At 36.6% G+C, this 13,356-nt stretch overlaps 3 protein-coding genes across 3 annotated transcripts; 1 reads left to right on the top strand and 2 right to left on the bottom strand.

Annotated features, from left to right (window-relative positions):
* Window positions 1–561: 561 nt before the first annotated feature.
* LOC124631998 lies at window positions 562–1,960 on the bottom strand. Its single transcript, XM_047166649.1, has 3 exons — window positions 1,840–1,960; window positions 1,294–1,749; window positions 562–1,202 (listed from the first exon to the last, which is right to left on the bottom strand). The coding sequence occupies exons 1-3, from the start codon at window positions 1,958–1,960 to the stop codon at window positions 562–564; spliced, it is 1,218 nt and encodes a 405-aa protein (XP_047022605.1).
* A 75-nt stretch (window positions 1,961–2,035) lies between these two features.
* LOC124632032 lies at window positions 2,036–7,585 on the top strand. The gene is made up of 10 exons (XM_047166685.1): window positions 2,036–2,070; window positions 2,137–2,200; window positions 2,272–2,430; window positions 3,255–3,351; window positions 3,433–3,562; window positions 4,659–4,743; window positions 4,826–4,997; window positions 5,439–5,624; window positions 6,275–7,410; window positions 7,475–7,585. Exons 1-10 carry the CDS (start codon window positions 2,036–2,038, stop codon window positions 7,583–7,585), a joined length of 2,175 nt encoding a protein of 724 aa, XP_047022641.1.
* Window positions 7,586–8,185: 600 nt separating this feature from the next.
* On the bottom strand, window positions 8,186–12,061 carry LOC124632152. The gene is made up of 8 exons (XM_047166839.1): window positions 11,933–12,061; window positions 10,867–11,016; window positions 10,249–10,345; window positions 9,941–10,073; window positions 9,771–9,861; window positions 9,291–9,456; window positions 8,666–9,205; window positions 8,186–8,592 (listed from the first exon to the last, which is right to left on the bottom strand). Exons 1-8 carry the CDS (start codon window positions 12,059–12,061, stop codon window positions 8,186–8,188), a joined length of 1,713 nt encoding a protein of 570 aa, XP_047022795.1.
* Between the last annotated feature and the right edge of the window lie 1,295 nt (window positions 12,062–13,356).

The following is a 13,356-nucleotide window of genomic DNA, read 5'->3' as shown; positions in this document are numbered from 1 at the left end:
TTTACCAAGAAAAAAGTTTTACACTTGAAGCATGTTATACACGCCATGGTAAATGAGACTGACCGAGTCACAATCAGAAAGCATTTTGCAATATACTTCTGTAACCCATGAAGAACTAACCTATTCCATTTTGCGCTACGCTTTCGACTAACTTCATCTCACTAAGCGCTTATAATAATAAAATCCCCTGGCGGAGCAAATTTCTGATGTAAATAAGCAGCCAAATAAACTTTAATTAAATCTCAGATTACAATGACCAGCATAATCGAATGAACCCAAATAATTGGCCGAAAGCATCTAACACGTAATCATTTAAGCGCGAATTTTGATTGGGCATTGTCACGTTTCGATTACGGCTAAGCTGATTTCATTATAGGTACGTATTTTTTATCTGATAAATCAAGTGCTTTACAAAATGTACTTAGGTACCACTTAAATATTTACGAATTGGTGTGTACAGAGTATATGAAGAAAAGGAATTATCATCCTCAACCTAGTTTTAGATACCTATGTAAAGAAAGAAAACTGAAATAAGAGCGCATTTATTAAAGTAAAAAAACCTTAACAAAAAGTTACAAATATTAACAAAATTAATACTACTTTATTAACACTATGAAAAAGTGCCGAACAGCAATAACAGTTTTTAATAACTGTGTCGTCATATTTTTTATCTAGACCGTTGCAACCATCTCTCAAGTCTTTTGGTTTATTTAAAGACATAACTTTCTGGTAAGGCTTTCTGTTGAGTTTTTCTTCAAAAGCATAGTAGTCATCTCTGTGTTGCTTTTTATGCTTTCTGCTCTTCATATCCATTTCGTATTCCTCGTACATATCAATTCTTAGAGGTTCTTCGTCTTCTTCATAATATAAGTTATCTTCTAATTGTAATTTGTTTTGGCGGAGATGCTTCTTATGGCATGGTTTCTTGGTTTTTGATTCTTCGTTAGTAACAGATGGTGGATAGTAAGGATGTGGAATGCCTGCAGGGCAAGGTACAAGACTCGGGGCAACACCTATTTGAATACCAGCTGGAATAGCCGCTGGAATAGCTGCTGGTATACCCGCTGGGTACCCAGGCGGTACTCCCATCGGAAAACCCATTGGAACACCCATTGGAATGCCTATCGGGGGTAAACCTATACCAAAACCCAAGCCGTTAGGAAAAGACATTGTCGACTTCGAGGTCGTTGTTTTTGGAGTGCCTGTTGAGAAAAAGGGGTTTTAACGTAATAAATAATAGTATTTTTTTTACTCTTACACTGCTTACGCTTGATATCAATAAGTAAATCTTACCGGTCTTAGTCGGAAGATTGCAAACACATTGGTCACCATCTTCACAGTGTATGCCAGGTAAGCTTCTTAAACCAATAGCTTTATCTTTTGAATTATTATTTTGCTGAAATTCTGTTTTCTTGGATTTAGATTCAGCATCGTGGAAAAAATGGAATTGTTTGTTTTCAAATTCGTTGAAATACTGCTTAAAATCATCGGGCTCAGAAAGAAGTTCTACTACTGGCCATTTCTGATCGAATTCTGGTGTCGAAGATGGAACACTTTTGGTCATTTTGAAAACTGATGAACTAGGAAGATCCTTTTCTTGAATATGGCGCTTTATAAGAATTTCATCAGACAGTCTTTTGTCTAACGTTCTCGATTTTGGATTTGGACTTTGAGTTTTTGTGAACTTCTTCACTGTGTGAAACATCGATTTGCGAGTCGTGGAACCAGATGTGTTAGTATATTGTAGATCTGGAACACAAAGTAAGATTACATTATTGGATAACATTATCTAAGTATTTTATTATTTCACACGTCCTTTGACATAAGTGTAAATCTAACCTTGTAAGAAAAGATTCTTGTCATCTTGTTCACTATTCAATAAATCGTCTTTTTTCAAAACGAAGTTATTTGTCTCGCAAATATAAACTGTATACAATATAAAGGAAAACACAAAAAACATAACCAGCTGATACTAAATTGCACATTTTAAATGTCACACAGCTTTCTTCATAGCATCAAAATAATCTACGTGGCCATGGTGGTCATGACTAAACATTGGAACATATTTATGTATTGTTGTTATTAATTTATTATGATAATTTTTAAATTAATTGTCTTATTTTGTTACGTTCACAGTTTTAGTGCAATTTCGGTGGATTTTTGTAAAATATGTCTCAATCACACTCTTTGCAAATACAAGGTACCTAATAGATACTAAACTTAGGAAATGTCTGCGTATTTACTAAGTGTAAAATATTTTTGGTTATCTAGACACAAGGGCCCAGTCCTTCCTGCAAATCTTACGATAGCTCAGCATTACTCACAAGTCAGGATATAATTGAGCTAGTTAACAAAATAAATGAAAGGAGGAATTTTGTTGCTATGGGCCACTCAAGATTTCTTCCGCAAGCTGCTGATATGAAAAAAGTCGTGAGTAAAGATATTTGTAATTCTTATTTAACGAATGCCGATAATAACTATTTATGTAGAGTAAAAACCAAACTCCGTTTGAACCGATTCGAGTCTGAGAACATCGTCATCCTCCGAGCCTTTTTCCCAACTACGTTGGGGTCGGCTTCAAGTCTACCGGATGTAGCTGTGTACCAGTACTTTACAAGGAGCGCCTGCCGTATCTGACCCCCTCAACCCAAGTAACCCGGCCAACCCACTTGGTTAGACTGGTGTCAGACTTACTGACTTCTGATTACTCGTAACGACTGCCAAGGATGTTCAATGACAGCCGGGACCTACAGTTTAACATGCCATCGACACAGGCACAGTCATTGGTGCCTAAGATATACTTAGAATGTACACAAACTTAGAAAAGTTGCATTGATACTTGCCTGACCAGCCTGAAATGGCACCCGCGCTCTCATACTCGAGAGGTTGATTCTTTGCCCACTAGGCCACCACGACTTTTTTGAACCGAGTATGAGACTCAAATAAAAAATTAACGCTTATTTTCTAAAAGTTTCTTTTATAGTCTACTTTGTAAGATATTTCTGTCTGATGAAGTGGCAGCATGATAGAAAACAGGTTACATACATCACTGTACATTTTGCTTCCTTAAGATGTCGTCATAAGCAATAATATATTTACCTACACGTACCAAATTCAATCACGATTTTTTCGTGTTAGTTATTATTAGGAAGCCAAATATTACAAAATAGGTCTCACCTCAAATTACTTACAAACCAACATTTCAATAAATATCTATATTATCATTACTTCCCATGTTATTATTATTATTTCAGAAATGGTCCAATCTGCTGGCAATTTCTGCACAGCGATGGGCCGATCAATGTGATCCTTCAATACGTCCGGACAAAGAAGATCAATGCAGAGATTTAAGTAATAATATTCGATGATCATGCGTATGTAGATGGATCATGGTATTATGTTGTTAATAACCTTAATAAATTAATATTTCAGAAAACTTAAGCGTAGGGCAAAATATTGCTAGTGTTTTGGGTACTTCTCCCGGCCTAAGTGTAAAGGGTTTCGTTGAAATGTGGTTCATAGAAGTCCTAGATTTTACAGGGAGTGTCACTTATTACAATAAGTAAGTATAAATATGTAATACAAATATAGGTAAAGACATAATGTGTCCAAAACAAACCAAAGTATACTTAAAAATACAGACAAAAATATTTTTACAAAACGCGGAGTGTAATGTGCTCTCTAATTCTTTTTCCCTATTTCTTAGCATAACTAAAGTCACTTTTAAGTTAGAAAAAATAATTATAACATTTACTAAATTGTGTTTGTGGTAATAATCATGCTTTATTTACTGGCCTAACAAGCATTGACTTATTGTCAGAATGTTTTAAAGCTCACCCTGTTCAAAACTGAGTATCCCCACACCCACATGTAGTTACGGGTAAATACTAAGAAAATCGGTCCTCACGACACGAAATGTTGACTCGTGCATAAACGTTAAATTTTATATTATAACTTTCCACAAAGCGGGGACGATGGAGCACAGAGGTCCAATGTGACACGTGTCACTTTTATAACCACCAGTACCGTTTTCCTTTTACCACGCATATGTGTACGATGGGTCCGGGTCAAATGACGACAGACTGTCACATCGTTGGAACCTAAAGGCAGGTCCAGACATGTATCATTTGCCCAATCCGATCACCGTATCCGATCACCGTGTCAAGTTGTGGAAGCCTCCAATTTGCTCCGTATCCGTCTGACTGACTCACGTCCTTATCTGTATCACCTTTGATGATCGGACGAAAACCGACAAGACATCGGCCGGGGTTTATCATAACGGTGTTTCGAGATCGCCTATCATAATACGCATATCATTACCCGTCCACATATGCGTTGACTATACGGTCTGTACGATCATTGGATCGGGAAAATGATACATGTCTGGACCCGCCTTAATGTGTTTAATTTCTATACACGTCTCTACTTAAAATTAGGCTCTTATCGAGCCAACAATAAGGGCCTTTTGTGCATTACAGAAACGCAATTACAACATTGTTAGTTTCTAAATTTCTTCTCGCTATGACGAATTCACTATCAGACGAACATATATATTGTTGCACAAAATGCAATTAAATGTAATACTTACCTAATTGATTACATAATAAATTTTTGCCCTTTTTTTTCACAATTACCTATATTCATTTTCTTACTTACAGATCAACGGATACCAAGACCAATTCCTTTACACAATTAATATGGGCTAAAACAGAATTTGTCGGATGTGGGGCATCAAAATTTTACGTAAAATCAATTTCATTTAAGTAATTTATTCAATAGTTCAATAATTTTATCTTAAGTGAATCTTACCTATCAAATGTTTTAGGTAGATGAAAGACATGCAATGTTAGAAAGACTCGTCTGTAATTTTGCCCCTCGGGGCAATTTACATGGGAAACCAGTGTATTCCATAGGATTTCCTGGAACACAGTGTGAAGACAAAATGATACCAGATAAAAGATATAAGGGACTGTGTAGTTACCAAGATGATGCCACAAGTAATTAAAAATTATAATCATAAGGCCTGATCAAACCCAATATAAGATTTTCTTTTAATTTATAACCAGGGAGTGTATCATACGTTTAAAAAGTTTTATAAGCAGAGACTTCTGGAGATTAGTGTTTATCGTAACAGTTTAGTTGTTCTCATTAGTCTACTCTAGCTTTATCTCTTGCATAGTTTATATGTAAATAAAATGAAGTTGCATATGTGCCTATATGGTCAAAAAGAATCACCTCTTATATTCTATATGCATACAAGAGGTGATTCTTTAATTTGTGACATTAGATGTATGTGTATTCTGATGAATTATGAATATACATTCATCTAATGTAACAACATATTCAAAAAGCCTACGTTCCTACCTAGTACCTTTATCTATACATTAATCATCTCAAATTTTGACATCAAAATGATTAATGGCATTGCTTGATTACAGTTACAAAATTAACTAGTCAACGACGTCCAGTGAATAGTTTACTTAAGATCCTGAATTTATCAAATGATTCTGTGAAACAAGACATAGATCCCATCCGCAATAATTTTAAACATAACTCAAATAATCATTCTAGCAACCAAAAAAGGAATCAAAAAACAAGGCATATTTTGTTAAACAGAACATACGGTACGTAAAATTGTCATTCTTCTCTTAGCACACTAAGTTAAGACTGATAACTGTAATCACGTGGACAACTTAATTATTATTGTTTACTATTTCAGGTGCTATCAAACAAGTTCCACAACTACGCAAGCAGCTCAATGCGCATAGTTACATAAATTTTTCACAAAATAACAACGAATACCATTATCCACACGAACGTGGCCACTCACACCTTTATCATGGACATGGACCGCTGCGACACACTTACGAAATGACCACAATTTCAAATACAAATCAAGATTTTAGACGATACGACTACACAACCTTGTCAATGAATTTATATTTTAGTACTAATTATAGAAGATTTAATCAAAAGCTACAATGCACCCGTAAAATTAGTCCAATTCAAGATTCTTGTTCGAACCAATGCACAAGGGCACCAGAAAGTTGTTGCCATCTAATGACTACATGTCCATCCACGTGTGCGGATATGTTTTGCATGCAGCCAGAAAAAGACCACCCCTGCCCACCGTCACTTATTACTCCCCGCGAGACTTGCGCTCATACACAGCAAACATGTCCACCAGCAAGTACAAATTGCAACCACAATGTAAATTGCCCATGTAGTATACCATGTACTACAAATACATGTTTCCTTAAAACTACTTGTCCAGGAGCAATTCTACAGAACAATGATTTTAACGATTATAGACGAGCTGGAATATACCAATATTACGACATGATCCCAAATGCTATACTTCGAAGTGGCAATCAAAATGTTCAAGAAAACAAGTCTCCGAATGATTCGTTATCACACAACTGGAATTATAACAGGTCTTACAAATTAATCGGTGGAGCGAGAGTTAATGACCAAGTACCAAAAGCTATGACTGAGTATCAAAAACATAAACCAGATGAACTAGACTACTTATACCATTCTTTTGATTCCGATTTGAGAAAAAAGCGCCAACTTGAAAATCAAATGGAAGTAAAACCCTTTTGGCAAATTGAAAATTTTAGTCACAACTTACCTCAACTCAAAAGTATGAGATTTACAACATTGTTAAATAATAACAATCGGAAAACCTCTGTCAAATGGTTAACAAGTATGGAACCAATAACACAGAGAGCAACAGATTACGATGTGGTTCAGCCTGACCACGTTACAGAAAAATATTTATCATTTGATGAATTAATGCATCTTAGAAAAAATAGCGATGAATACGCTCAATACAACCTACGACGGGGAGGCAATTTGCGACAGAAGGGGAAAGCTGCTCCAGCTAAGCCGAAAGCTGCTCCAGCTAAGCCGAAAGCTGCTGCAGCTAAGCCGAAAGCTGCTCCAGCTAAGAAGGCTGATAAACCTACCACGAAGACTGATAAAACTACCAAGAAGGCTGATGTAACTACCAAATCAACATCAGAATATACTATTAATACGCCATTTGAACGAGTAAAGCATTGTACGAGAAAAATTACTTGTACTTGGACAATGATTCAAATGGGCGGCAATGATGGCGATGGAAAGAATGGTAAAATCAATATAGGAATGGAAGTAGGTTCAAGAACGCCTCCCGGTTATGTGGAAGGATGCACACGAACATCCACTTGTACACGTGATTTCCAGGACCGAAATAAAGCACCCACTTCATCTGATGAGCATTCCAGCGATGCACCGGAAGATGAAGATTATTGTGAACGTCGATCTCTTAATGTTCGAAGACGAAATTCTGATACCAAAACTTCAACCGATCCATTACTAAGATACCTGCATCACACAACTACTGCTACTGAGGTTGCCAGTACACCTGTTAGTTATTCTTATTCTGAAAGCGTTACTAAGAGCTCTAAAGCTCACAACTGTATTTGCGAAGAAGGAAAAAGAAGAGAAAAAAGAGAAGCATTGCGACGGTCCCAAGACATCAAATATGGTCAAACGAAAAGTTCTTTTCTATGTGGTAGTGATATTTGTGATGTGCTTCTAAACAAAATTCGTACACCTAATCACGAAATAAATTCAATAGACTATGCATGTTCGTGCAATAGCGCTATTACCCTTGGTCCCTTTGCAGTTTTATGTTTTCTTAAATTGTTATTGTTATATTGTCATTATAAATAATAACACTTAAGTGAATCGTTTTCATTTATTAAGAAAGTGACTAAACTGCTTTTATAAACAATATTAAACTAAAGTTTCGACAAATTAGGAATTAAGGATGCATTTCACTCTTTGAGTCAATCCTGGTTTTGTTGTTATATAAAATTAGAAGCAACAATTCCTTGTAAAAAATCATTAAGAATCAGTCCTATCAGCAAGTCAATCCCGCATTATTAATATCATTAACAAAGGAAACATACTTGTAAACTTTTACACGTTGGGCGCAAAAGATGCTTCCAGTGGCTTCTATGTTTATATTATAGCAGTTATACTCCGATTTAGTCAAAAATATTCTATGCTCTTTTCATGCTCTATGTTTAAAAAAAAAAACATAATAAAAAATATAATATTGTTGGTATTGGTGATGGTTTTTATGCAGATTTTTCTTCTTCTTTTTTATTTAAGCATTATATGTGATACAAATTGCTCATTTTGAGTTAGTATTCTGGTTAATATTTTGCAAAAACTTTTTCATAACGCCATGCCCGCTTTTATACAAATTTATACTATCCGGGGACAACATAGCGATTGCAGTCGTACTTTCAATGGAGGTATCAGAATCTAAAATATCGTCTAAAAAATCGTTGGTAACTGTGCTTATTTTTAAATCTTCTAGGACCAAGTCTGACACAGGCAAATTTATATCATCATAGTAGGTTTCTATGCTTTCTATGCTTTCAGTGTTACTCTCTTCCTCATCTTCAGGAAAAAAGTAATGCCCAGTGAACTCGTTATTTTGTTTAACTTCTGCAAGTTCTGCCTGAACCATAACACGTTGAACTGAAGACAAAGGTGGAGTATTTGGACTGCTTTTCTCAGATATCGGCATTTTGTCTAAAAGTAAAAAGTAATTATATAGGAACATATGTCTAGAATGAAGTTACATTTAACTCCAATTAAATATTACCACCACTTCTGAATATCACAGCTTCAATCAAATCGACTAAAAATGTAGAATTTACGAATTCACTCGTCATTGGTTTTGATGTTGTAGGCAGCTCTTTTTTACTGTACACTCCGTCAATGAAAGCTGCCACACCGACATCATCAAATGAGGCTTCAGAATTACTAATCGTATGTGATTTTGATGTGGATAGTAGGTCTTTTATCAGAGGATCGTTTATTAACTTTTTCTTCAGTAATTCTACGAAGTTGTCTACAGCCATAATATTTTTGCATGAACTTGTATTAGTACGTGAAGTTATCAATTGCTTCGTATAATCAAATAAATGAGAAAAGTAATCGAATGGTGTAAAGATTTCTCTTCCTAATGTGACATCAGAAATAAACTGTATGCTTTCAGTTGACGTAGATATCACATCTTCAGTAATAGTTTCTGTAACGGCCGGAAAAACATTTGTGGTAGTATTTTCAGTCACATCGTCGGATCGATAGGAAATAGCGCTATTTTCTTCTTGTGCATCATTTATCGTTATAGAGTTTTGAACTACAAAAATATGGAATATTGTTATTCGACTACATAAACCTATTAATAAAATCACTCGAAAGAAAGAATATGCAACAATGCTTACGACACAGTGCTTCATATACCGAATCACAAGAGCCATCAATAGGACATCTAGAGCAAGGTACACCACTCGAATAAACAGATCTGTTTCGAATATTGCCGGCGGGGGCAAAATTGCATACCAATCTATAAATCGTTCTATATTTTTTATTTGCATCGTCAAGGCGTTCCTGATTCAAAAGGAATTATGTTAATTGATAATTTAATCATTAGATAGTCGATCACCTATCACTATCTACTCTTAAGAAAGTTCGGCAATATGTCACATATTTTGCCGATAGTATACAGGTACTCTCAGTAAAGAGAAAGAGCTATGCAACTTATTAGAATACACATACTGTTTTAGTGGGACTGCGATTAGAATTCCTGACAGCCACTAAAGAATTGGTCATAAGAAAGCCCAAACTACAAGAACAAACAGGAGCTCATAGTCAACTCCATGATAAATGTTGCATATCTATGATACTTTATAGTGCGTTCATACTTTAAATTTAACTCCGCCACAGCCGACTTGATTTGACTCCTCCCAAACAAGTTGTGTAAAATAATCATAATGGGAATTACTGGTTTCAGACCTGCAATTTAGAATTTATCAACAAATATGCTTCTTTTGTACTTATTTAAGGTGTAGTGAATTACATCCTTTTAACTTACGGTTTATATCGTAACATTATCGAAGAATTGATGTTCAGCAATTCCATGTACCACACGTCGACCAGGGCAAAGGGTACTAGTCCGGAAGATTCACCGTGTATCGTAGCAATATTTTGACCAACTGTTAATTTTCCTTTAAAGAAATTATATTAAAATACACGCAACAGAAGACGGTGACGGAAGACAAAATGACTAGGTTTTTAAAAATTCCAAGAGCCTTTATTCCTTTGAATGAAAATAGATGAGTTGATTCAGTTTGTACAGGTATGAAGCATATACCTAGATATTAGTTTTTTGAAAACCCTTACCTAAATCTCGACAAGTATCTTGAATGTCAGGTACCCTGTGTTTTACACACTGGTCCGCCCACCTTTGCGCTGAAATTTCTAACTCTTTGTTCCATTCCTGTTGTTTTAAAATTCATTCAAATAAATTAGAAGTGGGTCTTTTTAGAGTTTCGTACCTGCCTAAAAGGTAAAACGGTACGCTACTACTAAGACTTCGCTGTCCGTCTATTAGTCCAATCATTTTAGGTTTAGGCACGATATCAATGTAGGGGGCTTCCATATAAGAAACATATTTTTATGTATTTAGGTACGGAACCCTTTTTTTAACGACGTTAAAAATCATCAAATGACCCCTCCTGCTGTGGGTTAGCAGCAGTGAGGGAGTGTCAGACTCTTACTGACTAAAAACCGCCGCGTTCTGTCGTAGGCCTTTTATGTACCAGGGCCGCGGTAACTCTTTCGAACAATTCCGCAGCCCCGTCAGACCTTGGCCCTGCTGGCCCCCCCTGGAAGTACGGAACCCTTCGTTGTGAGTTCAACTCGCACTTTACCGTTTTTTTTATTTATAAAAACTACCTATCGACTCGGTATAAGTGAAGTCATGAAAAGACGAATTAATCATAAATATAAAATGGTTACCATCTTTAGCATACTTTCAGCAGGTGGAAGAGATCGGATTTCACCGGCGGCGACTTTATTACGTCGACTGTTTATTTTATCCAGAATGATTTGTCTATCATTTGCGGTCAAAATTGTTTTTTCATAAGCTGTACAATGGCTGGCTTGTCCCTGAAACAGTGATCAAAACCATCACCATAGCCTACGCAGAAGTAAAACGACCTACCTGATTACCAATTACTTAAAGCTTCATTTTCTTACTTCACCGAGGTACTTTAAACCTAACAAATATTATAAAGATAAAAAAAATGTTTTAAATGGATAGGTACACTCAAAAACTACTGGACTGATTTTTTGAAATTATGTCACTGTTGGAAAGGTACTTTCTTCTCGAGTACAGTTATCGGCACAGATATTGAGCCCTGACCTTCACCTGCGCAGAAGCGATTTACTGCCTTATTGTGTCTAAACACACTATGCCGACGATACGCGACGAACTTCAGTCGGGCGTAAGTTCAGCGGAAATTCGGCGGCAACGTATTCTGTAGAAAACACATTATAGGCGACCGAAGTTCGGTTCGACTGTCGACGGAGATCGGGAGCGACGAGCAGCGGGAGGTAAGCATGCCCCCGCCCGCGTCCTGCGTAAATTGCGCAACTGAACTTCTGCCGCGTAAGTTCGGCACTGATGGTGTGTCATATAAGGCGATTACGTTGGAACGTAAAATCAGCCGCGGAACTTTGGTCGCGTACGTTCGGCATAGTGTGTTTAGACACATTGCCTTTTGCGTACGGGTGCGCAAAGCGATCCCCACTCTTCCGCCGAGAGCTCAATATCCGTGCCGTTAACTATAACATAGGCTAAATTTTATACCAGTACGGGGAGTAATTCCCACGCGACGTGGGTGGAACCGCGGGAAAACGGTTAGTATCTAACACATATATTAATAAAGAGGTACTTAAAGGCTCCGAAATTACTGAACTGATTTGGAAGTACCTACTAGTAGTACCTGGTACTACTACTAGCTATCTACCTAAGTACGTTATTAAAGGCATATATTAATTTTGGTATGTTTTAGGTACTTACTTTATATTTGCACAATGTATGTTGCTTACTGCTATTGCAATAATTGGTGCCACAGTAATCTACTGCAATACATTTTGGTAAAAATATTATAGAAATTGTAATAAATATTATATTCGTTAACGTCAACATATCTAATCTAATCCAGATAAAAAAAATCTTACAAAATCATGTACCTTAACTCCAGGTGGTCGAGATTTAATTAACTCGTATCATCAATATTCGTAGATACCTACGAGAGAGAGGGTGAGGCCACACGAGAAGTGCTGTGTCGCAATGTTCTTACGGCAAGCCTGCGGCACCGCAACAGGCTTGGCTAGGCTTGCCCAGTTGAGGACCTGGATAAACAACTGAGCGGTAGAGATGGGTAACTCAGGAGTGATAGATACAAATGATATGAATCATTCCATTTGAATCAATCACTCTTCATATCTTTACATATCCGAATGTGTCAGTAGTTCAGTATATCTTTCTTTACACCTCACTCACTCGTCGGTCATCGCGTCGGGTACTAACTAATCTGTGGCGTCGGATAGCTTCGTCGCGCGCCATTGGTTGAACATCAAGTGAGCCGTCTCGCTCGCACCCATACGATTACGAATGTCGTTACTTTGACCACAATAAGTTGACACCCAATAATAAGTTGTTAACTCTATTGCTCACGCATAAGGCTTATAATTGTTTGTCCTTAGTGAATATTTCGGTATTATAATCTTGTCAAATGTATTGAAAACTTACCGCCTACCGAACAAACATGTTTTGACTCGAAATACACATTTTGAACTAAAATTTATTTTTCACGTAAATAATTTCGTAGGTAGACAGTCCTAAGCCTGTGTAAAGTATGAAAGGAAATCAGAAGGCTATTTCTATTTTTATTTTCTAATACTTACTAAACTAATGCTTATACTCAATACTAGATTGCGATTGACTATTCATTGAACTAATTAACATAAAAGAAGTAGGTTGTACCTACAGTCATAAGAATAGTATTTTTTTTTAATTAGAAAAAAGTTGTTCAATCGCAACCGCTCAATATATCAGAAAGATGCAAACAACAACCAACCTATCACTATATCTGAATGATCTATTTGAATGAGTGAGCCGCACACGAGCTGCGAGTTTAAACGAGCTACTGAGTTATACTGAGCTACTGATATAAAGATATGAAAGAGTGATTCATATCCCAGTGATTGAAAGATGCATATCTATCTTTTCTTTTCAATGACACATTTTGCCCATGTCTACTGAGCGGCGCCGCTGCCGCACCCCACTGCTTGCACCCCTCCCCGCCTCGTCTGCCTCGCACCTTGGTCCGTTGCTCAGGTTTCGTTTCGCGCCGTTACGTATAAGAGACGTCGATCCTTACATTTCTTCTATCCTTCCTTAATCCTACATACTCCGTTAATTTACTGAATTTGAATTTG

This window comes from Helicoverpa zea, chromosome 7 (assembly GCF_022581195.2).
Source record: "Helicoverpa zea isolate HzStark_Cry1AcR chromosome 7, ilHelZeax1.1, whole genome shotgun sequence".
Taxonomy (NCBI): domain Eukaryota; kingdom Metazoa; phylum Arthropoda; class Insecta; order Lepidoptera; family Noctuidae; genus Helicoverpa; species Helicoverpa zea.
The sequence above is the reverse complement of the archived record's forward strand: the minus strand, read 5'-3'. Positions and strand labels throughout refer to the sequence as shown.